This window comes from Harpia harpyja, chromosome 2 (genome assembly GCF_026419915.1).
Source record: "Harpia harpyja isolate bHarHar1 chromosome 2, bHarHar1 primary haplotype, whole genome shotgun sequence".
Taxonomy (NCBI): domain Eukaryota; kingdom Metazoa; phylum Chordata; class Aves; order Accipitriformes; family Accipitridae; genus Harpia; species Harpia harpyja.
In genome coordinates this window covers 67,692,263-67,719,858 of record NC_068941.1, presented here as the reverse complement: position 1 = coordinate 67,719,858, position 27,596 = coordinate 67,692,263, and the positions used below count along the sequence as shown (strand labels likewise).

At 37.1% G+C, this 27,596-nt stretch overlaps 1 protein-coding gene across 7 annotated transcripts in view; it reads left to right on the top strand.

Annotated features, from left to right (window-relative positions):
* Nucleotides 1-27,596, top strand: part of PCDH7 (protocadherin 7) — a 301,457-nt gene that overhangs the window by 125,259 nt on the left and 148,602 nt on the right. For 2 of the 7 annotated variants that reach the window (XM_052780292.1, XM_052780291.1), the window contains one exon: nucleotides 20,463-20,571. The exons of 1 other annotated variant lie outside the window; for it this stretch is intronic. In XM_052780292.1, coding sequence (XP_052636252.1) covers nucleotides 20,463-20,571 — 109 coding nt within the window. Of the gene's footprint in view, nucleotides 1-20,462; nucleotides 20,680-27,596 lie in introns of all 7 variants that reach the window. 4 more of the 7 variants (XM_052780290.1, XM_052780288.1, XM_052780289.1 and 1 more) reach the window with 2 other exon arrangements.

Sequence of the window (27,596 nt, the reverse complement as noted above, 5' to 3'; positions counted from 1 at the left end):
ATAACTTCAGTTATTTGAAATACTATTACATTAGCTTGTGAAATTTTTCACATCTGTGCTCCCAACAGTCTCTGCCATAAAGTTACAAAGTCTACTTACAAGGTCAGGGTAACCATTATAGGAAGGTAAAGGGTAATCCTTGTTTTGAATCTACAGACATGTGAAAGACATTGCCAAGGGAAAACATTACATTTGTGCTGAGCCAGGAATTAAATACAGACTTTCCAATATCCTTTTCCTTTCAACTTCCTTCCTTATGTCTGAAGAGTGCTGTGATAAATGTAATTACATGAACACCACTTAATTATTTTACAATTAGAAAATTGTGCATTTTCTGTTACCTTTTACATAATGCTTAAAAAAGATACAACTTCTTCTTTGAAGGCATGAAATAAAAGAAATAGATTAGTCAATTGATCTAACTGCCGCTAAACTTTGTTCCATTCACAGTTCTGAATACGAGCTGTATGTTCAATTATGCACAGACTGCAGCTTGACATTATTTGATTCAATCACCTATAATCATATGGAACAATCCGAGAAAGCAGTGTCACTTAAGATGAAGATATCAGCATAAAATCAATTATAATCAATTTATTAAAATCTGTCTTAAAGTAGTGCAAGTATTGAATTCCTTTTTCACTTTAAAGTTCTTGAATTAATTTTTTTGGAAGGAAGTTCTGCTTAAAGTTTCTTTCCCCTGCATCTGCCCAGACTTTCTGCTTTGTTTGTCCTGAACTGGAAAAGAAACATCTTTTTCTACCACTTATCTAGGAGAATTTTTGGACAAACCTCAAATGTAAATATTTGTGCTTTGAAAGTAACAGACATAAAGCTGATACTGTGCTAAATAATTTTGTTGGCCAGATGGCATAGTGGCAGCAATAAAAGCAGCCAAATGGGAGAGCTGCATTTAATGCTGGACTTTGCAATACGGGTCTGCTGTTGGTGAGATGGATACTTTTTTATTTTTAGAGGGCATTGACCAGAAAGTGTTCTTGCTAATGCCAGCTGGCTTTATGAAGTGCCTGCTGCCTCATCCAATCAAGATCCAAGACTGTCTGCAGCCATGACAATATTGTTGCCCATTATGTTGTTTTGTTGGGAAAAAGCAAAACATTTTGGTATAACTAGGGAAAGAACAGGCACCTAAAGTCAGACAACAAGAGTACATTGATTTATATCAGCTGAGGATTTGACCTCTGTAATGTTACTCATTCGCATGAAGTAAATGAAGAAGAAATAGTGAAATTAATCCTGAAAGTTGCAAAGTTCAAAGTGGAAATTGCACACATTCATCTGTATGGTGGTGTATGAATAGACGTGCAAAGTACTTAAGAAGCTCACAAACAGCCTTCCAGGGCCACTCATTTAGAGTTGGCTCGTGTGACTTCACACGGCAGCACAATTTGCGATGTAGATATAAAGCAAGGTTGAGACTTAAGCCCAGATTCCTGTGCCAGAAAGGCTTTCTGTTATATTCAGAGAGGAAATTGAAGAGTTGTACTTTCCCTGGTGAATCATAAGAATGACCATCTCCTATGAGAATCTCAGTACTGGCTAACAGTGCAGTTCATCAGAACCTGCAGGCCAGCCTGACCCTGTGGAAAATGGCCATGATATTTAGAGAGCTTTTCTGGTGGAGAATTTTGATATTTTCATTATGTGATTCTTTTCTGAATGACATAATACTTTCATTATGTGGTCCTAATTTCTTTCTGAATAACGCTATTGTAAAAACTAGGTTTTAGAATGAAAAATCCTGATATTTTATTTTAATTATGTTTTGACTAAATAATATCAAGTTACTCTTTTTCTGTGACACTGGACTGGACTGGAGCAAATGACCTGAATCTTTTAAAGGGGAATCTTTGCACCAATCTGTAGTTCTCATCACTGCAAGGCATGCTATATTCATCAATAGGAGAAAGTATTTTTCCATATTTAACATATTGTTGCATATTGATGGCTATCACACCTAAAGTTTTACACTTCAACTTTGTTAAATTGGTGATGAAATGTTACATGTGTAGCCATATTTTTAATTGAGGAGGTGTTCTTTTTTATGCTAACCAGTTCCAGAATACTTCAACTAGCTTGACTATTAAAACCTATCTATAGTAATGTTCTACTTATGGAAATATATCTATAAAGTTTTAACTATGAACAGTTTAATTGTGTTTAACTACTTTTACTATAAGCCATGCTTTTTTGTTTATATTTTACAGTATTTTATGCATTATAATTTGATTTTCTTTCAGTTATATAACTTCTTTAATGATTTTGTTAAGTGTATGATGAAAATCTTTTAAAAGTGATTAACAGATGTCTCTCCTTTTTGGGTCCAAATCTGAAATGAAAGATAAAAGTGATTTTGATTTGGAGTGCAAAAATGAAAATGAAATGGCAGATGTGGAAATCAAGTCCTAGGATAATAAAAGTAGGCACATCCAAGAAGTTAGCAGAGATCCCACTGTTGTTTTCCAGGCAATCATCTCATTGCCTCCTTCAAGTCATGCTTTTAATATTAATTGGCTGGAGCATATATCAACAAACACATACCAGGATTGTTTTTATTAGAAAACGCAAGTTAAAATTTGATTTCATAGAATTTCACCACTACACTTTTGAAGAAGAAAAATCAAACCACAAACAAACATGTTTTTCTGTGACGTTGCACTGTTTTCTCATTCAGTAATTGTATAACAAGTTGATGGTTGTAATCAATTCCACATATAAATATTCCAGTTCTTCTTATGAGGCTGTACATTTAATCACCTTTACTGTGTTAACTACATTCTGAAATAATTACTGACATTTTGAATCAAGTGTAAAGTAATAGTTTCACATTTCAACAGCTCTTACATTTCAGCAGTTTGCTTCAAATGACATCACTGACAATTACAGAGTAAGTTTTAACCTAAAGGAATGGGCATGGTGTTGCAGATGGTCATAGTAGGAAATAAGCACAGATTTACGTATGAGTACGTTTCTAATTAATGTAATTAATTTTTTGAAAAAACCACATTTTTGTGTGTGTGTATTTAGGATATTTTTGCAACAGTTAGTTTACTGTCAGTTAGATGTATCCTTTTAGTGTTTTAAAATACCCATCACATTCTATATTGTTTTGTGGACCACTGCCCTTCAAACATTTTTCCTACAATGGAAGAAAAAATATATTCTAATTTTACAGTAGTGTTATAGTTTTAAAGGTTTTTCAGTATGAAATGTGAAAAAACATGCAAACGAACAAAACCCTCCACATCTTTGGCATGAGTTTTAATTATACAAGGTGGCTGTATAGATAATTAGCCCTGGAGTATAGTTGTGGACATGAACCTCATCTGTTATTTTGTCTGTAACTACCTTTTTATCAGTTTCTTCTTCAATTACCTCTTTTAAATATATTTCTTCCAACAATCTATTTGTCACAATGAAAGTGTATGTAACCCTGATTAAAATGAAATAATGGAACAAATTGTATTTTTTTGCTCATTCATGCCTCTTTTTTTCCCATCAAATCTATAATGCCTTTTCAAATATCTAATTTCTGAATAAAATTAGCCGTTTTCCCTTTCAAGGCCTTGGGTTTTGAGCCTGTGGCATGTTTATTATTATAACTTGCATAGCTGCAGTGTTCACCAAGAATAGCATTTGTTTCATCTAACTTGAGTGATCTAAAAGTTATGTAGCTAATTTAAATTCCTCAATATTTAGTGAAGAATATTTCCATTCTATTAAATATCTTCCTAGATGGGATACATTTCTATAGTTCTGTCCTTCCACTTCTTGTAGAGAAGTGTAGTTGACTGAGATTTTATGTCTGAGGTTTTATTGTCCAATTTATACAAAATGTGTCAACCCTTTAAAAATCACTATGCCTATAAATTTAAGACATTTAAGTTTAGAGAATAATTTGGACAATTTAGATGAATGAGCAGTAAACAAACATTGAGGACTACATGATGCATAAGAATAATATAAAATATTGAGTCTATTACCTAATTTTCAGAAACATTTCAACTGCAGATTTTGCAAAATATGTCATCATTGATACAGTTTTGGTGACCAGTAAAAAAATTCTTATTCCTAACTGCTCACAAAATGCATTAATACTTGTATTTGCATATCTGCCCTATTAGACTTGCAGTGCCTGGTTTATATATTCATATACATTTAGAATTTGATCCTATTCTTCCAAGAGTTATTCCTGGATTTTCCTAAAATTTGATGCTATCTCACTGTTCATATTGGGCTAGAGTCTTTTCTTGTGAACAGTTACTGAAAATAAAATATTCTCAATAGTATTAATAATTAACCTTTTAACAATGACAGCAGATAAAGTCAATCAAAAAATGAGACTTAAGACCCGAAGAGTTCCACTTCGATGCAATGTATGTATTAATAATTCAGATCTATATTGATGGTTATTTTTTCCCTGTTTATCTAATGAGTTCTATACAGAACACTGTGGTCTACTAGCAATATATTCAAAATGTTTCATCTAATTTTAGCAGCAGGAATATTTTTCATTACTTAGAAGAAGACATTACTTCTTGTGCATCAATGCTTTGTTAATACTAAAGCTTGATGTTTTGAAAGGTTCATATATGCTTTAGCTATCTCGATCTGTGATTTCAATGGCATTCTGGCAAAGATCCCTTTGCAGACACAAGCCTCTCTTTGTGCAGGGAAATAAAACATAGAGAAAGCAATTTTTATAAATGGCTATGTCTACATTAGCAAATAGAATGGCAGAAGAGGAATTGATCTGAATGGTGAAACAGTGGGTGCTGAGGCTGATTTTCATACTATATGCATTTTGTGGAGATTTACTGTGGACTAGCTCTAGTCTAATCCTGTGAACTGAGCTTCTGTTAGTTCAAGGCATCTAGGCATGCTTTTGGATCATATCCTTCATTTGAATTGGATCCAAAAAGACTCCAATATGTTTGCTTCAAGGTAGTTCTTTCAAGGATAGCAAAGTACAATAATAGGGGATGATAGGGAGATAAATTTCTGTAGCTCATACCTTATGTGAACTAAAATATTAATGTAGATTTACCCAAAATGCTGTATAGAATATGAAAATTTGTATCTATTGTGAACTATTCTGTAGTTCTAAAATCTTCTTATTTTTATATGTATATAAATTGTATATAAATTTATATATATATGAAATAGAATGCTGTGCCAGAACCTCAAGTGATACATGTACATATATGAGTATTGCTTAATGGATTAATTGTTTCTATCATCACATTTTGACCCACTTGGACAACAGATAACTAAAGGATCATCATTCTGTAGCCTATAAAAAATACGTGTGGACAGTCTTTCCGGTTTCATCCTTTCTCTAAGGGCAGTTTTGTGTAAATGACTTTGGAAGTAGGCTTATGAATGTATACCTCCCATTCAAGAGCTTTTTAGTGCCTGATAACTAGGGTAAAGGATTATATTCTCTTTCTTTTCAACACATTAAATTATTTTAATAATTTTCCAGATTCAGAAGAAGCTGCTCAGGATCTCAACCCAAATATCTGGGTGATTGAGCTGGTAGGATCGAATGAGGGGTTTTGTTTGTTTTCAGAGAATAGTATTTGAGCCAATGAGAAACTTTAATGAAACAGTGTAGCAAATAGAGAAACATAAAAATTTCTCATACTTACGCTGAAAGGCAGGAGCTAACAGACATGACAGCCTCTGTGAACTAATATCCCTGGGCTAGTTTTGGGCAGTGAATTCTCTGCTGAGCAACAGAAGGAAAAGAAACCCAAACCAACCCATCGAGGAAAGACAGACTCTCCAAATATTTCAAGAAAACAGAAAGATCTGATCACAGGAAAGTTTGAAAGTGAAGAATGTTAGCCATTGTGAAGGTCTAAGTAGTGAGTAGTATAAGATACTGGAATGACACTTAGCTAAATGAATACTGTTCCAGTGCCTTAGTAATAGATTTTGGTCAAACAAAAAAGTATTCAGAGGATTTTAATGAAAATTACTAGAAAAAGTTGGAGTAGAGTACTGGAATCTAATGCAATGAGTTCAGGAAAAAAATACTAGATTCACTGAACTTGTGTTTAATCTACACAAAAGATTTAGGACAAGCTGTTTTTAAGAAAATAGAAGGAAATATGATAATCTTATTTCACGTTATAATTGTTCTTGGGAAGACAAAGTGCTACTTCATCCATTTCTTTCTTGTAGTAGAAAAATAAGAGAGCACTTCAGGGTCGTAGATGCTTGGTTCTTATAATTCTCAAACAATGGGATATTGAGGTGATAACAAAAGTGTATTTTTATGAGCAGGCAAAAGAGTATAATAGAATTATTTTGACCATCTCTGCTACAGGTTCCCATTTATTCTTGGTTTCTTTATGCTCATCTTTCAATAGCTACCAAGAAGAGCTCTTGTGAAATGCTAAGAATATTGGCTTCATTTAAAATCCTTGTAGATCTTGTTTAATTTTTCTAAATGAACTTGTGTGTTATATTTTGATATGAGGATTCTATCACAAAAGAGTATTGTATCTTTGAGAAAGGGATGTTCTTCATATTATTGGTGTCTCCTCTGATGCTATTCATGGAAATAATAGGCATGCCTTTGTTTACTTGTAACAGAGGTGAGAATTATTAGGTATCTACTTAATGAACATAGCTAGGTGAATGAAAAGGATTTTGGGCTGCTCAGAAGTCATTGTGATTCAGAAAGGCAAATTTGGGTAACAAGCAGGAGAGGATATTTGAGAAAAGCACTGAACTTAAGAAAAATGTATGCTTGAATGTTACAGTAAAGATGCTCATCATGTAAAATGCATTATGAAATATTATCCTTGAATATCAAATCTTAACATGTCGCCTTGGGCTTAAGCAAATAGATATTAGTGGAATTGTGTTTCGTATTCATACAGAACAAAGAAAATACACTTCTGGTTCATGACCAGGAGCTCACTACTGCAACTAAAATTAATAAAAATGCTACGAAAATAAATGGCAATAATGATGGAGTCTTTCTCTTGTGTGTAGAATTCTTACCTGATAGCTGAGCCAATCACACTTATGACAGGTGATGCCTGCTACAGAGCTGTAATATCAGAATATTTTTTATTTTATTCAACTCCTGTTTAAAATTGCAATTGTTACTACTTTTTGCTAAATTTAAAAGAAAAAGTTGATTATTCTTATCAGTGTGTTTCTCCTCTTTTCCTGTCCTGTGGTAATACTTCTCAGCTGTTTCAGTCTTCTCATTGAAAAATAATGCCTCTTTAATTTAATTTCCTGCCAATTTTATATTACCCACAATGATAGAAATTTAGAACAGTAGAATTATGTGATTTGAATAGGGGACAGAGTTGTGTGGGTGGAAACTATTCATGCAGAATAGCAATTGTTCATTAATATTTTGTTTGTCTTCCAACAAGCTTCCAGCAATTAAGAATGAATAGAAAGAAAAGGATAATGACATGTTTTATCAAAATTCAAGTGCTAAAGAAACACTTTGAATTTATGTGATGAGTTCATGTATCTCTTCTGCCTATTTTTCAGATCTACCCTATACATATCTCAGAGACGCTGTGTTAGTCTTACAAGCAGCTTGACATTGATTGACTTTCTGAGCTAACAGGAATTATAATATTATTTAGGTTTGACTCATCACTACTACTTTCTATGCTTTGGCACAAACTGAAATACAGAAATTCCATTCAAACGTAAGAAAAACCTTCTTTACTATGAGAGTGGCAGAGCAGTGGAACAGGTTGCTCAGAGAGGCTGTGGAGTCTCCAGGCTTGAAGATATTAAAAACCTGACTGACTACAGCCCTGGGCAAAGTGCTCTAGGTGACCCTACTTCAAGCAGGGGTGTTGTTGGACTAGGTGGTCTCCAGAGTTGGCTCTTTGGCCAATTTAAATCCTAGTGAATAACCCAAGATAGCACATGTCGATAAAGTGGGATCTGATTTGAGAGTTAGGGGAAAATAAGAACCTTAGTTTCTGATCTTCCAGGGTTTTGGGGAGTGCCCAAGCTAATGCTGAATGAGTTAGTAGAAATACTTAAACCAATATAGCTTACTTTAGCTTGGTACTCAGTTTGGGCTAATTTTTTATGCTTCTCAACATAATATGTTGCTTCTTGGATTGCATTTTACAGTTGTTTAAAATGTTTTCAAAATCCTGATTCTTTTGAGATGTAGGTGGTGTGACAGCAAGAAGGCCTGATAGAATCTTACTATTTTTATCCAAGTGCTAAGTAATTAAGAGAGAAAATTGCCAACTCTTCCTCATTACACTCTAGTGCATCCACTTTGTATCCAGAATCAATTGTGAGGTAACAGGCTGAGAAAGGGTTGATGGTTGCAACCCTAGCTCTCAATCAAACATAAAAAGGATTCACACTTCCACCCCACCATTATAGTCTAAATGCACCAGGATTAGAACCGACAGTATTTACAGAGTTGATAGCAATTGCTATACAGAAACCATGAAAGAATATAATCCATCAACAATGTGAAGTATCAGTAAATACAATGCAAAACTAGAAATTTTAGGAAATGAAAGGAAAATCCCTCTCATAATGGCAAGAAAGTGTCATGATTAGGCCTCATGCAGCTATATGGATATATTGCTTTTCACCAAGTCTATCCACCAAGTCCCTAATGCCAAGCTCTGAAATTAGGGTTCTTCATGAATTGAAAGTATAATATGATTTTACTTTCTAGCTTGTATAGGGAAGAGTAAATTAATACAGATGAAGATAAACACTGTACCATAGAATAAGTTAATAGGCCTCGATTAGTACAGACTGCAAAAAGTGTATGTCTTTGGCATTGCAGTGATTTTTGTTCTGCTGGTGAGGGGAAAAGAAAATATCTGGTTTATGAAATACAGTTGAAACAAGTAAGAAATGGTGATTTACCTTTGGGGTATAATGCAAAGGTGTATCTTTTCTCTGTGATCTGATCATCTCCATGATCAGATATAATTAGGAATAATTCCAAATGCTGTTATCAGAAAATATTATATCAGTTTTCAGAGGGAGGAAATTATCAGACCTATTGCATTCTTACGAAATGTGAATCCAGTAAGGACTATACCTACTAAGGGACTAGTAAAGGATTAGGGTTGCTGTTTTGCTGGGAAGGACAAATTGAACAGCTAGTGGGCTTATTTGGGTAACAGCAGCTCTAGCATGTTGATTCACAGTGCAGGCAGATGGAGCTGTATTAATATTGTGCACTGAAAATCAATAAAGCTAAACATAACCCTCTCCTCTCCCCTCATGAGTATGTGCCTTATTTTGTCAGCACTTGGAAATTTCTTATGTCCATTTTTCTGTGAAATGTTACTGATATAATTTTATCAATGGAAAAACAAAATTAAGGATATAGTCTGTTTCTCCTTGATAAAGTGCATCTTATATCCTTATTTTTGGCACTTCAATAAATGTATGAGATAACCAGCTTTTTACCAATAACTTTTTAGAAATATTAATCCTTGTATTCATCCTCCTTCCCTCTTGCTTGTCTCATTAATATTCAGTTTTCTTTGAAACCTCAAATGTTTTACAGATTAGGATCTAAATGAAGATTAGAATACATGAGGAAAGTTCTTGTTTATGGAGGGTTTTTTTGCATTCATAGCAACTAATGCGTAAATAACATTTATTATGTATCAACATTCTAGTGCTCATAACTTTCTTGATAGGGATTAAATCTCATTTAACTTAAATGTTCTTGTTAGTAACAACTAAAGGACTACTATGAGTTACATAAACAATAATATGCATAAACATATACAGTTTTTTTTCAGAGGCATTTTATAGCAATCCCATACTTCTGTGTTTTCATCAACTTTTTATCTCTAAGATGTCATAGTTTTTTGGGTGTAAAAAATAGCTGCCATAATTAGTCTAGCCTTAATTTTCAAAGTATATAAAAACTCAGTATCTTTTGTGACTGATAGTTCTGTTGACTATTGCTATATTTATCCAGATTATACTGTCTAAAGTATATGGTGGTTTACGTATCAGAAAGGATGACATGTTGGAAAGAAGACAGTAAACCACAGTGTGGATATCCAATTAAATTAATTGAATTAATTGAACAGTGTTCCTTAACTATGCAGGTAACAAACATATATTATGATCAAGGTCTATTTCTTTTTATCAGAAAAGCACAGGCCATGATGTTATTCCACGAGGCATAATGCATTCAAAATTTGCAATACATTTGCCTGAGAAGATCTGGTTCTCAGAAGTAATGCAACATAGAGGTCAGAATTCTGATGTTTGTACTGGAAGTAGAAGTGTAATAAATGCTGCAGAATAAAAATTAACATGCACATCATTCTTTCAAAAAGGATTTTGTCAGTGTTATATCACTCATTGATATTCTGTGGAATGGGCTGAATTGGCTCTACTGAACTGAATACTATGTGTGTTAGTTTTGTGTCAGGTAATTCTTACTCAGTACAGCACTTAATAAAAAAAGCAAGATGAACATCTGGATCTGTTTAAAAACTCGTTATTAATGACTTAGTAAAGGCACATCAAATTTCTTTTAGTTTAGAGGATAAATAATGATATTCTTAGGGATTTTCAACCCTGGCTATAAGACAGCCCAACTTTGCATCTGTCACAGGTATTCTTCTCTACATGCCATCTAGGTAAGACGTGTGTCCTTAAAAGAATATGGGAAGAGGAACAGGATGGCCCTAAATCTTTGATAGTTCTTTCCAAAACTTATTTTAAATAACATTACTACCATTCTTGCAGTAACTGCAGATGTGATAACCAGGTGTTCTATGCTTGTGATCTAGTTGGGACTGATTTCCGGAAAATCAATGGGAAAGGGAACAGAAAGTTTTAAATACTCAATAATTTCTTTTAATTCCCATTTTAAGTTGCATCACTCTCTGTTTTTGTAATAACTGTAGATGATGCAAAGTGTTTATGGTGCAGCATGTCTTTGCCACAAAGTGACCCCAGGCAGGTGATTATATCTGGAAAAGTAGATGGAATTGATTCATCACAATCATTGAATAAAACCTTAAAAACCTTTAAGCAGAATCCTGGGGAGGAGGTGTTAATATTTGTCTCTTCAGATTAAATCTCTAATGAGAATTTTCAAAGAGATTATCCCAAAATGGTTTTTAGAATACTTTGCAAGCAGGACCAACATGTAGGTGTGTGGTAACCATGAACTATAAGCTTTGCATTACACCCTTGAATTCTGTGGGGTCTCTGGGTGCCTCTAAGTGTCATACTCTCCAGTTATCTGTGTTCAGAGCTGCAGGTGTGTTTTTCCAAGGATAAACCTGAATAAAGGGCAGGGTCTTCATATTTTAAGAGTAGGTTCCATGGAGCTTAGCTTGGAGTTACAGGGCATTGCTTTTACTACTTCACAGGCAATCTGTACTCAGAGGTCCTCAGCATCTTTTAAAAAGTGGTTGCTAAACTGTGGCCTGTGGTTCCTTGGGAGTCTGAGAGCTATCAGTTTATCATATGACTATTAGGTCGATAGGGCCTTTCAAATGTAGATTTTAATGTTTCCTCTGGAAGCTTTGATAACAGACAAATATAGCAGTCTGTGGGAAATTATGGGAATTGCTTCCTTAATTTGCATGTTTTCTCAGCTTGTCACAGTATCTGTAGCAGCTAATTCCTTCCTTGAGAGATATTATGATATTCAGGAATAGCCGATGGGACAGGGTCTAAGTAAATCCAAATTCTGGGAGAATCACAAAGTTTGCATCATTAGTCCAGAACTTAGTAGTAACTGACGTAAAGTTACAGAATACATGATCTCATTTCATGAAGTTTTGGTCCATCAAACAGTTCACAGCTTAAGTACTGATCTAAACAAGGATTTATAAAGTTAGTTTTTGTGAGGTCAATAAGATTAGTTATGATGTGATAATCTTGAACTCTAGTCAAGAGAAATCCTTCAGTGGAAGTTTAAGAGCCATTTTAATATATCCATTAGATATCAGTATTCAGCAATAGGCAACTTCTTAAAATGGAACTTCACTAAACTCCATAGAAATTGATGGTCTCCCACCTATTTATACCATGTAAAATTTGTTCCATTTTTTCCTGAAATGTATATGTTATGTATGTACTTACTAGTACATACTAAGTATGCTTACTAGTATGATTAAATACTTAATATGAGAACGTACAAATCACTCTTGCTTCTCTGTGTGATTCCACAACAATATATTGTACCATATCATTTCAAAGATAAGCTGTATGACTTACACTAGATCTTACTTTAAACGAAAATACAGTTTCCCATCAAGAACTAGTATATGGACATTCCTTACATACCCAGCTATTTTAACTGAAAGCAGATTTCTTCTATTCCAAGCCTGTATATTTATTTTCACTAAATACTATTTAGCATACTAGTACACTATATATATCCATACATTTACTGATACATATACCCATATACCACCCATGCAGCCTGAACCCCTGACTGCACAGCAGGAGGAACAACCAGAGGGTGTGCTCACTGGAAAGACTCCCAAGGTAGGGGAGACTGTAGGCATGTGATGTCTTGCAATACAGGGCAGACAACTCTTCCACACACAGATTTGCAACTGCGGAATAGGGTCAGTGACCTGGTAGCAGGCATAAGGGTAGAAAGTCTGCCTGAGGAACCATCAGAGTGAGAGACCCTCTTCTAAGGGGGGTGGAGGCCCCATCTGCTGACCTGACCTGACCTGCTGTTTAGGGAGGTTTGCAATGTGCCAGGTGCTCAGATGCAGGATGCTTTGCAGAGACTCCTGAGGCTTATTCACTTGTTGGACTATTAGAATCATAGAATCAAAGAATTGTTTGGGTTGAAAGCCTTAAAGATCATCAAGTTCCAGCCCCCCTGCCATGGGCAGCGGCACCTTCCACTAGACCAGGTTGCTCAAAGCCCCATCCAACCTGGCCTTGAACACTTCCAGGGATGGGGCATCCACAGCCTCTCTGGGCAACCTGTTCAGTGCTTCACCACCCTCATAGTAAAGAACTTCCTCCTTACATCTAATCTAAATCTACCCTCTTTCAGTTTAAAGCCATTACCCCTTGTCCAATCACTACATGTCCATGTAAGAAGTCCCTCTCCAGCTTTCTTGTAGGCCCCCTTCAGGTACTGGAAGGCCGCTATAAGGTCTCTCGGAGCCTTCTCTTTTCCAGGCTGAACAACCCAAACTCTCTCAGCCTGTCTTCATAGGAGAGGTGCTCCAGTCCTCTGATCATCTTCATGGCCCTCCTCTGGACTTGCTTCAACAGGTCCATGTCTTTCTTATGTTGGGGGCCCCAGAGCTACACACAGTACGCCAGGTGGGGTCTCACGAGAGTGGAGTAGAGGGACAGAATCACCTCCCTCGATCTGCTGGTCACGCTTATTTTGATGCAGCCCAGGGTACAGTTGGCTTTCTGGGCTGCGAGCGCACATTGCTGTGTCATGTTGAGCTTCTTGTCAACCAACACCCCCAAGTCCTTCTCCACAGGGTTGCTCTCAATCCATTCTCCACCCAGCCTGTATTTGTGCTTGGGATTGCCCCAACCCATGTGCAGGACCTTCCACATGGCCTTGTTGAACTTCATGAGTTCCGCACGGGCCCATCTCTCAAGCCTGTCAAGGTCTCTGTGGATGACATCCCTTCCCTCCAGCATGTCAACCACACCACGCAGCTTGATGTTGTCAGCAAGCTTGCTGAGGGTGCACTCAATCGCACTGCCCATGTTGTCGACAAAGATGTTAAACAGTGCTAGTCCCAATACCGACCCCTGAGGAACATCACTCGTCACTGGTCTCCACTCAGACATCGAGTCGTTGACTGCAACCCTTTGAGTGCGACCATCCAGACAATTCCTTATCCCCCGAGTGGTCCATCCATCAAATCCATGTCTCTCCAATTTAGAGACAAGGATGTCGTGCAGGACAGTGTCAAATGCTTTGCACAAGTCCGGGTGGATGATGTCAGTTGCTTTTCCCTTATCCACCAATGCTGTAACCCTGTCATAGAAGGCCACCAAATTTGTCAGGCAGGATTTGCCCTTAGTGAAGCCAATCACCTCCTTATTTTCCATGTGCCTTAGCATAGTTTCCAGGAGGATCTGCTCCATGATCTTGCAGGGCACAGAGGTGAGACTGATGGGCCTGTAGTTCGCTGGGTCTTCCTTTTTTTCCCTTTTTAAAAATGGGGGTTATGTTTCACCTTTTCCACTCAGTGGGAACTTCCCCGGACTGCCACAACTTCTCAAATATGATGGGCAGTGGCTTAGCCACTTCATCTGCCAGTTCCTTCAGGACCTGTGGATGCATCTCATCAGGTCCCTTGGACTTGTGCACCTTCAGGTTCCTTAGATGGTCTCAAACGTGATCTTCTACAGTGGGCAGTTCTTCATTCTCCCAGCCCCTGCCTTTGTCTTCTGCCACTTGGCGGTGTGGCTGGAGCACTTGTCATGAAGACTGAGGTAAAGAAGTTGTTGAGTATCTCAGCCTTTTCCATGTCCCAGGTAACCAGCTCTCCTGTTTCCTTCCAGAGAGGGCCCACATTTTCCCTAGTCTTCATTTTATCACCAACATACCTATAGAAGCTTTTCTTGTTGCCCTTGACATCCCTGGCCAGATTTAATTCTATCAGGGCTTTAGCTTTCCTAACCGGATCCTTGGCTGCTCACACAATTTCTCTGTAGTCTTCCCAGGCTACTTGTCCTTGCTTCCACCCTCTGTGGGCTTCTTCCATCTGCGTTTGTCCAGGAGCTCCTTATTCATCCCTGCAGGCCTCCTGGTGGTTTTGCCTGACTTCCTCTTTGTTGGAATGCATTGCTCCTGAGCTGGGAGGAGGTGATTCTTGCATATTAACCAGCTTTCCTGGGCCTCTCTTCCCTCCAGGGCTGTATCCCATGGTACTCTACCAAGCAGATCCCTGAAAAGGCCAAAGTCTGCTCTCCTGAAGTCCAGGGTAGTGAGCTTGCTGTGCGCCCTCCTGTCATGGTTTAACCCCAGCCAGCAACTAAGTACCACACAGCCACTCACTTCCCCCCCTGCCCAGTGGGATGGGGGAGGGAATTGAAAAAAAAAAGTAAAACTCAGGGGTTGAGATAAGAAGAGTTTAATAGAACAGAAAAGAAGAAACTAATAATGATAATGGTAACACTAATAAAATGACAATAGTAATAATAAAAGGATTGGAATGTGCAAGTGATGCACAATGCAATTGCTCACCACCAGCTGACCGATGCCCAGTTAGTCCCTGAGCAGCAATCCCCCCAGCCCCACTCCCTCCAGTTTATATACTAGATCTAATGTCACATGGTATGGAATACCCCGTTGGGCACTTTGGGTCACCTGCCCTGGCTGCGTCCCCTCCCAACTTCTTGTGCCCCTCCAGCCTTCTTGCTGGCTGGGCATGAGAAGCCGAAAAATCCTTGACTTAGTCTAAACACTACTTAGCAACAACTGAAAACATCAGTGTTATTGACATTCTTCTCATACCTAACTCAGAAACATAGCACTGTACCAGCTACTAGGAAGACAATTAAATCTACCCCAGCTGAAACCACGACACCTCCTCACTGTCCTAAGGATCTTGAACTCGACCATGTCATGGTCACTGCAGCCAAGGCTGCCCTTGAGCTTCACATTCCCCACCAGACCCTCCTTTTTGGTGAGAACAAGGTCCAGCGGAGCACCTCTCCTCATTGGCTTCTCTATCACTTGGAGAATGAAGTTATCATCAACGCATTCCAGGAACCTCCTGGAATTCTTATGCCCTGCTGTGTTGTCCTTCCAGCAGACACAGGGGTGGTTGAAGTCCCCCATGAGAACCAGGGATTGTGAATGTGAGGCTGCTCCTACCTGTCTATAGAGGGCCTCATCCACTCGATCTTTCTGGTCGAGTGGCCTGTAGCAGACCCCCACTATAAAGTCACTTGTCCCTTATCTCCCTTTAATCCTGACCCTTGGTCAGCTCCTCATTCATCCCCAGGCGGTGCTCCATGCACTCCAGCTGGTCATTGACATAGAGGGTGACACCCCCTCCTTGTGTCCCCTACCTGACCTTTCTAAAGAGCCTGTATCCTTCCATTCCAAGACTCCAGTCACAGGAGCCATCCCACCATGTCTCCATGATGCCAGTGAGATCATAGCCCTACAAGCATGTGTGCATCTCACACTCCTCTTATTTATTTATGCATTGTGCGTTTGCAAAGAGGCATTTAAGCTGGGCCCCTGATGAAGCTGACTTACTGGCAGGAGTGTCTGGAGTTCCTTTGTGCTGCTCTTCAGGTGCTCTCCTGCTGACCTGTGATCCCTCTCCAGCATCTATTGCTGGCACTGGCATCCAGCTGGTAGGGGTGGGATGGATTGAGGTTCCCCTCCCCCAGCAACTTTAGTTCAAAGTCCTCTTCACGACCTTGGCAAGCCTATGACCAAAGATGCCCTTCCCCTTGTTTGACAGACGGACCCCATCAGCCCCCAGTAGACCAGGTTTCTCAAAACGAGTCCTATGGTCTAAGCAGCCGAACCCCTGGCTGTGCCACCAGTCCTGTAACCATTTATTGATTTGCTGGATTCAACTGGTCCTTTCAAACCCCTTCCCTTCGACCGGGACAATTGAGAAAAAACAACCTGAGCTCCAGAGTCCCTTACCGCTGCTCCCAGGGCTCTGTACTCCTTGATACTCCTCAGACTGCTCCTGGCTGTATCACTGGTGCCCACATGAAACAGCAACAGATAATAGTTGGTGGACTGTACAAGACTTGGTAGTCTCTCAGTGACATCCCTGATACGAGCCCCTGTATCTGCTGCTCCTCATCCATATGGGCACCAGTGGCACTGTGAGGATGTTGACTGTATCAAAGGTGACTACACAGCTTTAAGGAGAGGGGGTGAAGGGCACATGGGACTTCATGGTGTCTCCTCAGTCCTAGCAGTGAAAGGCTTGGGAAGGAGCAGGTAGGTCCTGTGGGACAGGGATTTTGCTTTTAGACCAATGGACCCCCTTTTGGAGGATTGAAGACATCTGGGGCGAGACAGGCTCGACCTGACAAAGCTGGCAACAGCATCTTTGCCCCCAGTCTGGGCATCCTTGTGAGGAGAACTTTAAACTAGGAATGGCCATGGAGAGAAATTACAATGCACAGTCAATTAAGGAAGTGGTGGGCAGGAGTGGACAGCAAAGGGTACAAGGTGGCAGGTACAAGAGAGGCCTCCAGAATAATAATACAGAGTGAAACAGAGTCCACCTCAAGGATGTCATATGTACGGTAATGTACGCAGCCTGGGAATCAAGCAGGAGGAACTGTAGCTCTGTGTGTGGCCTCTGAAATATGACATTGTCCAAATTACTGAGCTGTGGTGGGATAACTCATGCATCTAGAGTACAAGCTCTTCAGGAAAGACAGGCAGGCACGCTGGAAAGTTCTATCAACGGTACTACTTATAAGAAGCAAAACTTGATCTTAAGATCCATCTGGGGATTGCACCAATGAGTTAAGTGTGAGTGAAGAGAAATTCTTATGTCCTTAGGCACTTCCCTGAGCTGTATCCTGAATAATAGTAGAAGTACAGTTTATATTGTGCTAGCAACTTTGGCATACTTATTAAATCGGGAATCCATATTTTCCAAACTAAAATATCTCATTTCTAATGTAAGCAGGAATGGCAGCTAGTCACCTGATATGGTAATAATATGAAGAAATAAATGTAACTTCAATGTCAAGACAGTGGAAAGATCCTGTGAGTTCGGTCAGTGTAATGAGAATAATAAACTTTTTACTGGACTAGTGAAACCTTAACTTCTACTTGCAAGTATTCTTAAGTGATCTGAGAATAGTCATATTGGAAAGAAACAACAGAGCCTGTTTACAAGATATGAAATATTGTCTTTGTTTGATAACTTTTTATATACTTAGAAGTCCTTCTGTGGAAAGCACATGAAGGGAAATCACTACTTCCATAAGTTAAAAAAAAAAAAAAGACAAAAGAAAATTGGTTGTTCACATCTAAAGGCATAGCTTAGATAAAGACACTTTACTTTTCCTGACATTTATTCAGTTACTTCTCTGAGGCAATTAATGTATGTGTAAATTGCCAATAACACAATACACAAGCTATTACTGAAATATGAAAATACAATACAAATGACACAGACATTTTGCAGGACAGACTATTGCAAAAGGGCTTTATACTTCCTGCATAATTCAGAACTAGTAGGAGAGCTTTTAGAATTCCTGTGCAGTAAAACAAAGGGATTCCTTCTGAATACTCCTGGAAGGGAAAGATCTTACTGAGCATCTATGGGGAAAAGATATTCAAATCGTATATTGTAGATATAGGGTCTTAACATAGCAGTTCTAATGCTCCTCTATGCTTTCTGTTTCCACATTAGCGAAAGGAGCAGCCACTCTAAACTATTTTAATGTGTTCTTTTAATGTGCAGCATTTGTGCTCTCCATTCTTTTGTTTTGCTCCTCTATTCTCCTTGCATTTGATATGATACAGAGCTCTAAATTAACTTGGTATAAAAGCACTTTGCAGCTGAAGAATAGAAGGAAACGTTAAAAGGTCAAAACCTCACTGTGAGAATACCATGACTCTTCCCTTAGAATTTTCTCATATTTCTAGCAACACCCACATTTATAAACTTTTGATCTACTTGTGCCAGGAAGACTTAGTGTTATATTTGTATTCCAACCTATTTATCATCAGCACTGAATATCTTTTTATATCTTCAAAACTTTGTATCCTCAAAAAAAATTGTAAAAATTCTAACTGAAACTCCACCTACCCCTCTACTTGTAAACCTAATGTGGACTTCTGTTCTTCAGGGCTTGTGTAAGTGGTTGTAGTTGCTGTTTCCTCTCTTCTGGCCTACGTACATGTTTCTACCCTATAGTGACCAGAGGTGCCAGTGGGGGTGATGTATGCCTGTGTCTCATTCTAACATAGGACTTGAAACACATCTGAATCCAAAGGTGGGAAGCACTCTCAGACCTCACGTTTTAAACATAGGAAAGTCTGCATAGTGTCTTATAAAATGGATCTATTGGTGTTTGGTTTAGAAGGTGCTTTCTAGAACATCAGATATTTCTCTGGGGTTTTCTAGCCTTGCAAACAATAAGTTATTTCAAATATATCATTAAATTATTTGAAATCATAGAATCATAGAATCATAGAATCATAGAATCATTTCGGTTGGAAAAGACCTTCAAGATCATCGAGTCCAACCATTAACCATGCCCCCTAAACCATGCCCTGGAGTACCCTGTCCACTCGCTTTTTGAATACCTCCAGGGATGGTGAATCAACCACTTCCCTGGGCAGCCCATTCCAATGTTTGACAACCCTCTCAGTAAAAAAATTTTTCCTAATATCTAACCTAAATCTCCCTTGCCTCAACTTGAGGCCATTTCCTCTTGTCCTGTCTCCAGACACCTGACAGAAGAGACCAGCACCCACCTCACTACAACCCCCTTTCAGGTAGTTGTAGAGAGCGATAAGGTCTCCCCTCAGCCACCTCTTTTCTAGACTGAACAACCCCAGATCCCTCAGCCGCTCCTCATAAGACTTGTGCTATGTATCATTACTGCTTGAGTGTAGTTCAAATCACAGGAGAATCCCCTAGCTTCTTAACTGAACATCCCACCTGCCCTCAGTGTTCTCTGAAATGTGAAGGATTGACTCTCCCACTTCCTGGGATGCTGCTGGTGCCAGGGTTCAGCATGTAGGCTTCCCAAGCAACAGTAATATCTGTCATTTTGAATGAATACAAATCTCTAACAATCTATGTTTGTACAGTCCCAGTGGAAACATGTGGTGTCAGCTGTGCTTGCAGTACTTTAAAGGCTTTATTAAGTCAGCTGGCAACACACCCTGTCTCCAGGCACTGAATTTTATGGCAAAGGAGCTAAGAAACCGAACCCTTTTTTTTTTTTTTTCCTTTTCTTTCTCCTTTCTCCTGTCAACTAGCTTTCAAAACCACAGGAAGTGATTTTAAAAAAGGCTTATGGGTGTGCTGCTATGCTGTTAATACCCACAATAGAGTTTACAGGTGAGCATTTATACCCACCCACACAGTCTTACACATACACATGCACACACTGTCAAGTACCTTTATGCAGTCTGATACAAACTCCATTCAAATTATTACTGTTGAGTAAAAGAGGAACTGTACAGAATTTATAAATAATTATAAGACAGTTTTCTTAGCTCATGCAGCCATTCGAAAGGAGGCTATGCAAAACTGTGGGAAGGTTCTGGACCATATATCACAGTAAAAATCCACAGATACTCTGTCCAGTGACCTTTTAAGGACTGTACTTGCTGTTTGCTTTAATTTAGACAAAATTGTTTAATTGGTAAATGTTAAAATATTAGTTTGCTTAAGTCATGTTTTGAGAATCAGTTGTTCAAAGGCCTAACTTTTCAGTGACATTCAGAATCTTTTCTCTTGCAGCCATTTCGTAGAGTGACGTTTTCTGTTGTGAGTCAGCCTCAGGACCCACATCAAGGGTCATTGCAGAGTTGCTATGACAGCGGTCTGGAGGAGTCAGAAACACCAAGCAGTAAGAGTTCATCAGGGCCAAGACTGGGTGCCCTTCCACTCCCAGAGGACAACTACGAAAGGACTACGCCGGATGGCAGTGTTGGTGAGGCAGAGCATATGGAAAATGGTAGGGGCAAACACGACATTCACACACATAATCTCACTAGCAAGTGATACTAAGTACACTTTTGAAAGGTCAGTCCCAAAACATAAATAAATATATTAAATAGCTAAAATTGTAACTATTTTATTTTAAAGTTTGTTAAAATGCAGATTTACAAAATAATGGAACATAACAACACTAGTAATAAACCCAACACTTTCTTTTCTTTACATGACTTAAAAAGTATACTGCAGAAGCAGTTAAAACTTTGAGAAAAATACCAGTAGAGGGCTGGGGAGATGGTAATTAAATTAAATTCCATACTTTTCATTTTAGATAAAAGACCACAAAGGACATGTATTCTCTTTTCCTTCCATTTTTGGTTCAACAACTACTTAGGAAATTTCCCAGAATGTAATATGTACAGCATCAGCAAAAGAAAATAGGATTTAAAAACCCCACTCTAGAGAATTCCCTTTTCCCCCAAAATGTTATATAGACTGTTTACAAAATAACAGAGTGTCAAGTCCATTCTTCATTATTAAGAAAAGAATAATATTACTTTCCTTTTGTTAACACTTTATTCTGTACAATACTTTTAGAACATCTCATTTAAATTCAGGGTCTATTTATGTAGAAGGGGAAAATGCTGAATCCTTATTTATTCTATAGTAACTCTCCAGATATTACAAAATAAAGGTAATTTAAATCTCAGGTTTTGTTTTCCTTTCTATCTAAAACTACTTAGAATTTTAAAAAAACTTTTCAATTTGAAATGTATTTCATAAACCCTGAATGTTTTACTGTTCTCCACTTATTGGCCTTCACCTAAAATTTTATGAAGTCAGACACTGACTTCTTTGTCTTTCCATTTGCCCATAAACAATACAATAAATTATTATATGTCAAAATGTATAGATTTTTGATAAAAAATGAAATAATGGGTTTGCTAATCCAACTGGAATTGGTGGGTATATGCAAGAAGGGTGGTATATTGTCTGTTATAGAATGAATGAATTAGTTTGGCTAAGTGCATGTTTTAGTTTTTCAGAGATTACAGCACTGGGTAATTGTTCCTTGGTTTTTGTCTTTCCTGAGATAGACATGTTGACCCAATAAAAAGATATTATTCTCCATGGTAAGATATTGCCAAATCTAGTATGTATGACTGAAGAATGGCTACAGCAGTCTACATATGCTTACAATCTATAACCCAACAGCAAATGACTAATTGACCAAAAAGGAAGATGGTGTCATCCATCTAAAAAGAAGATACGTTAGGTTATGTATGTGCATAAGTGTGTGTCTATATATTCTCCTTGGTTGTTTACATGAATATATCTCTCTACATTTGAATTTTCTGGGTGTGTGGTAGGGGAGAAAGTGATACTGGTATTACTAGAAAAATGTCAGAAAAAAGTTTCTAGACTTTGTACCTAAATTGGGATGATTATTTTATTGTCTGTTTTGTAGCGGGATTTTGTGGTTAAGATAATGAAACTAAACAATTTGTTAATACCCGTGGACATATAGCAGTGCAGTAGATTGCTAGACATTAAATTCTGAGTTCAGAAAGTATGCTAACATGGAGTATGCCTGAACCATATTGGGAAAACTGTAGAGTCACATCTGAATATCATTTTTAATATATTTGGTAGTCAGTGAAAATCATCACACTTACTGAAGTGTAATTGAAAATAAAAAGTGCTTGAGCAGTGTCAAAAATTAAAGCAAACCAGTTTATTTAAAATTTTGTGGTTTTGATGCGAAAACTGGCATTGCATTCTAATAATTAAAGTATTTTAGACATTAATTTTTTCAAAAGGTAATAATTTATATTTGGTAGGATAAATTTGTTGGATTCAGTTTTAAAAGTAGTTTTGTATAGATAGAATAGGTAGAATAGATAGAAGCATAGAGCTAGACAAGTATGAATGAATAAATGAATGAAAACAAAATTACCATGGAAAAAAAAAATTGCATGGCAGGACTTGCATATCAGCAATCAGGAATTCCTTCTCCTTTATAAAACCTTGAACTGAGACCTTTGAAAGGTGGGTGACATTGTGATGAAAATTATACTTTACAGACTTTTGCATTTTGCTGTCACATTTTAAAAACAAGATTTGAGCAGTGGCATGTCATCTGCCTCCAGAAATTTTTGTTAACATTAATCTATAAATAATGACAGAACAGGATGGAATGTACTTTTGTTCCTCCATATATGTAATATCTGACATTTGAGTGAGAGTTTTCTGTGATCGGATTCTTAAGTCCACTTGTATTTTAACTATTTTAAGCACAACTGTATTGTTCAAATTCTGATAAAGTAATCTTCAATATTAATGGATCATTCTGACAGAAATAGAATTGGAATTGAAATCTGTCAAGTGTTCATTTGTCACATTTAATTGGAATCTAGGTAATCTGCAGTGTTTAGCTTGGTTAGGTTTTAATCAGAATTTGTACTGGATTTTCATGCAGATTTTCCATGGAAACAGCACTTTGGAAGATATCTTGGTTATTAATTTTTATTACTTGACATATTTACCATTTAATTTCAGTTGGTGTGAAACAATGCAGTTATAACTAATTGCTCTGGATTTCCTTTCATTTTAAAGTTTGAAATGATAATTTTCAGCACAGTACGCTAAACCCTCTGATACATTTGATACTTTTTTTTGCAAGCTAAGATGACTAAGGAAAACAAGTGATTTTTGTAGTTAAGGCAAATGTAAGAAGGTTGAGTTCGCAGTCAAAGTAAATAGGAAATTCGGCTTTCTGTTTGCTGGTAAGAGGCCTCTTTCTATTTTCCAGGATAAAATGCTGGAAACAAAAAATAGGGTAAGGGGGTTGGTTTCTTAGAATATGCTGTACATTACCTACCAGCCTACATGGCTGTCAGATGAAGATGAAGTTTTGTTCTGATGATTAGCTGTGGTATCAGATGCAAGAGAAAAAAAAAGGGGGAAGAAAAAAAGAAATGTTAGCAGATTGACTGTGAAAATTCAGTATGCAAAGATCTTGTTAATTAGTAAAATCTGCAGAACCAGAAGTAACTTCTGAGTTAATTTATCCCCTGCCCTTGGAGCTTTCCTTACAAGGAAATTCTATTCATATGTACTGCCTTCTTCTCTAATTTTGCTGTTGGAACAGTACTGTCTTAACGTAAATTGCACAATAATTTTGTTGAGAACATTTTTATTACATTCATATTTGTATATCAAGGGTAAAGACATTACCAGGGTAAATGAGTTTCCTGGTCTTTTAGTCATAGTCTTCTGTTTTTGACAATGCGTAATACCACATATCTCCGAGGAAAGTTAAAAATCCCCCTGTGGCAGATACTTCCAGAATTACGTATCCCCCTGACTCTAACAGTTAATAGTCAGCATGTGCTTTAAATTATGGTTTTCTAAATATTACTATTATTATTATTATTATTGATGATTATGATAATACTAATAGTAATAAAGAACCTAATTTATCACAAGTCATTAACCTTCTTCAAGTTACTGACCTGAAGGATATCTTTCAACAGGAAATTCTTCTGAAGGCTATCAAAATTGTTTTATTTTTATTTGTTTTTTTCTCCTATTTAACAGTTTTAGTGACTGTTCCTTTTTATCATTATGGCAAAGATCATGGAAGTATTCCATTTTACTTTTAAAATACTGTGGATTATTATGTTTTCTTATAATTTATCTTTCCTCTGAACTATATATATTCCTAGGTTTTTCATTCTTTGATCATCATGTACCTGTTATTTTTTTCTTTCCATGAACTTCTATTTCTTCTAATTTAGGTAGGGATAGCTGGAGATGTATTCTCACCGTTTGAGGAATGGACAATACAGCCTTTTCATATTAATTCCTGTGTTATTATTTACACATACAATCTCTAAGCAGAGCTTTTCATTGTTCTGTTTCATGTACATTCACCTGGTTCTGTCAGGTCTCTCAATGTTTCTTGCAGCCTTCTTGGAATTATTTCATTATATTCAATTTTTTTTCAGATTTCTATATACTTAATATTTATTTATACATGTAGTGGCCTAATCAGTTTTATTTTGTGTTTAATTTAGCTAGAGTACCTATAGCAGTGAAACTGCGGTACTGTAGATTTTGGCTCACACATTCTTCCCTGGAGATTTGTTTCCATGCAGTCATAATTAGACTGTTAGCCACGCCTAAGGTGCCTGTGTTAACGCTAGCTCAGGTATTTCTACTTGATCATATCTTTGGTCTGCAGCACAGCATTTTAAGTTAACACATGTTTCAGTATCAAATACGTAAGAGTTGGAGAATAGCAGTCATCTCTGAAAGAAGGAAAATAGGGTAATGGTTTACAGCTTCCATTTTTACAGGGGGAAATGGAGTAAAGAAAGATTAAGTGACATGTCTGAAGTCACAGAGGAGGTAAGGGGCAGAGCTTGAAAAGGAGCTCAGAATTTTTGTGATTCAGATACTTGACTCCCACAAAGAAATCAGTAGATAAATTACACTCTGGCTGACACATGAAGAACTAAAAGGCACGGAAGAGAAGTGCATTATCTCGGTTCATATAGTCTGATAATATGCTATGTTCTCCATGACAGTTTCAGATTTAGACCGTAAGTGTCAAAGTTCCACTGTCAATATAGAGAAGGGGTTCATGGTATGTGAGATGATGACTTGAAAATGTGAAAGGAATTTTGACAATTAATAAATGTAATTAATTTTACTTACAAGAGCATTCTCTCACTTTTTCTTGTAAAATAGAATATTAATCTATTCTTTGGACCAAAGTGTTAATAAAATGAAAAAAAGAATCATTAGTTTACAGAATCCATGTTTACAGAATCCATTTCCCTTTAGCTTTTTGCAGTGCAAATAATACAGGTTAATGTTCTTGAAGACTTAAATGTCCTTGTTGTAAACATTGCAAACTAGACATTCATTGACTTATTCCACAGAATTACTGTACTTTTGCAGTTCCCATTGTTTTCAGATGTTCTGTTCTCTTGAATTCAGGTCCTAAAATTGCATGTGAATAATTTTGCTTTTAATACTGTGTCCTGAAAATTTTAATGTAAGTAGTCCATCTGAGAGGTTGAGTCAGTAAAGGTTTCCAATGTAGTGATTACATGCTAATAGTTCCTTTTTTTGGTTTGTTTCTTCTTTCAGTGCTGCTACATCCACTTTTTCTTAAATGTTACCCTGCATGCATGAACCCAAAATACCAGAAAGTGCTGCACAAATTACTATATAATACATATACATAAGAATTCTTATCCTTGTTTCTGATAAATCCTAACCTGTAATTAGGCACACAGTGAACTCTGGGTTCTGTAAATGTAGCAACATATATAGGTAATGTTTTGGAACACATACATACTCAGTGATGGATTGTCTTGAGCCAGTTTGTTTTGAGAATAGAGTATGCTGCTAAGACCTATAAAAAGACATTTTATAAAAGGAAAAAAAAACCCAGTGTCTAAGGCAGAAGACATGCTGTGCAGGGATCCCTGTTATACTAGTGTAGTCTTATGTAAGGCAATGAACCTGGCTGGGAAGAACATTGGCTATTTTCCTCCTTGAATTTTTTTCCTTTTTAATCTTTTACCACATTCCTTTAGATGACCTTACCCCATATGTCTGTGAGTTTCTTCAGCAGAAGAATATGTGGTTTGCTAACTTAAATGCACAGTAATACTTCAAGTTTCAAAACCATATGGTATTTGTTCTTTATTTGCATTTTGTGGTGTTATATATGTATACTTACAGCAGAAATGAAGGAAGTATAGTTTGATTGTGTTACAAATTCCTAGTGCTGATATATATTTTTACATATATTTTTACTTTATTAGTTTAATAACATACTATGGAAGGACAAGCAATTATTTTAGGTTGTGCATTATATATCATTGCACTAAGGCTTATTGTATTTTATCTACTATGTTTACATTGTACTTCAAATGCATAATGCAAAGTAAAGGACCAAATATAGGCCAACTGTGAGCAGAAATATTTCTCACTGAAGCTGCCAGAATAGTATATTGCTTATGTCCTCTCTCCTTACCTTTTTATTCTCCAAGACCGTGCAGAGAAATACCAACAACTTCTGTATGCTATCTGTTCATGAGGTATACCTGAGTATCGCTGTGAATTGTTTTCAGCTTGATCAGGACTTTGGCTGCTCAGAGAACGTATGCTTGGATCTGCTGGAATCACGGAAGGAATGCATGTTTCTGTATTGGAAATCCACCCCTACACATTGATAGGAAAGCTAACAAATTATTCAGCATTTTTCTGATTTTCTGGATAGCATTGTTATTTCTCTTGCTGTTCTTTGTCTGTTGCTTTCCCATTGTATTTGCTCCAGTTCCTTGTGTGCTTCATAGTGAGGAATAGTATATGGCCCTTTTTTTTTTAAGCTATATTACAAGATTGCTTCCTCCACTCCTGATGACAGAATCCTGCTCTTAAAAATAAAATACATACAGCAATAATTGTTCACCACTCTTAAAAGCAGTATATTGATATCAGACAACTTGAACTACCATTTACTAAAACTTAGCTTTCTTTTATTACCTTTAAAATAGGAAATCCATATTACATTCCATCAGTTTTTAATCAATAATTTGAAAATGGAGAAAGACTTTGGATTCTTAAAGAACCATTCCTGCAGTTATATCTGTTAGGATGAGGCAGTGAGGGAAGGGTTTATATGTGCATGTGGGTGTGCACACATGCACACATCTTGGTGAGTCAGTTCTTACTGCAAATACTCGTGAGAGCTAGACAGTTGCACTTACATAACCTGCCTCATCTATGGATTTCAAATCAATTCACTGAGACGGGTATGAAAGAACATACTAAACTAAGAAGTGGAGAACTAAGTCATCAGAAAGTGAAGCAGTATGTCCGATGCCGTGCTATGAATTGATCTTTCATCTGGTA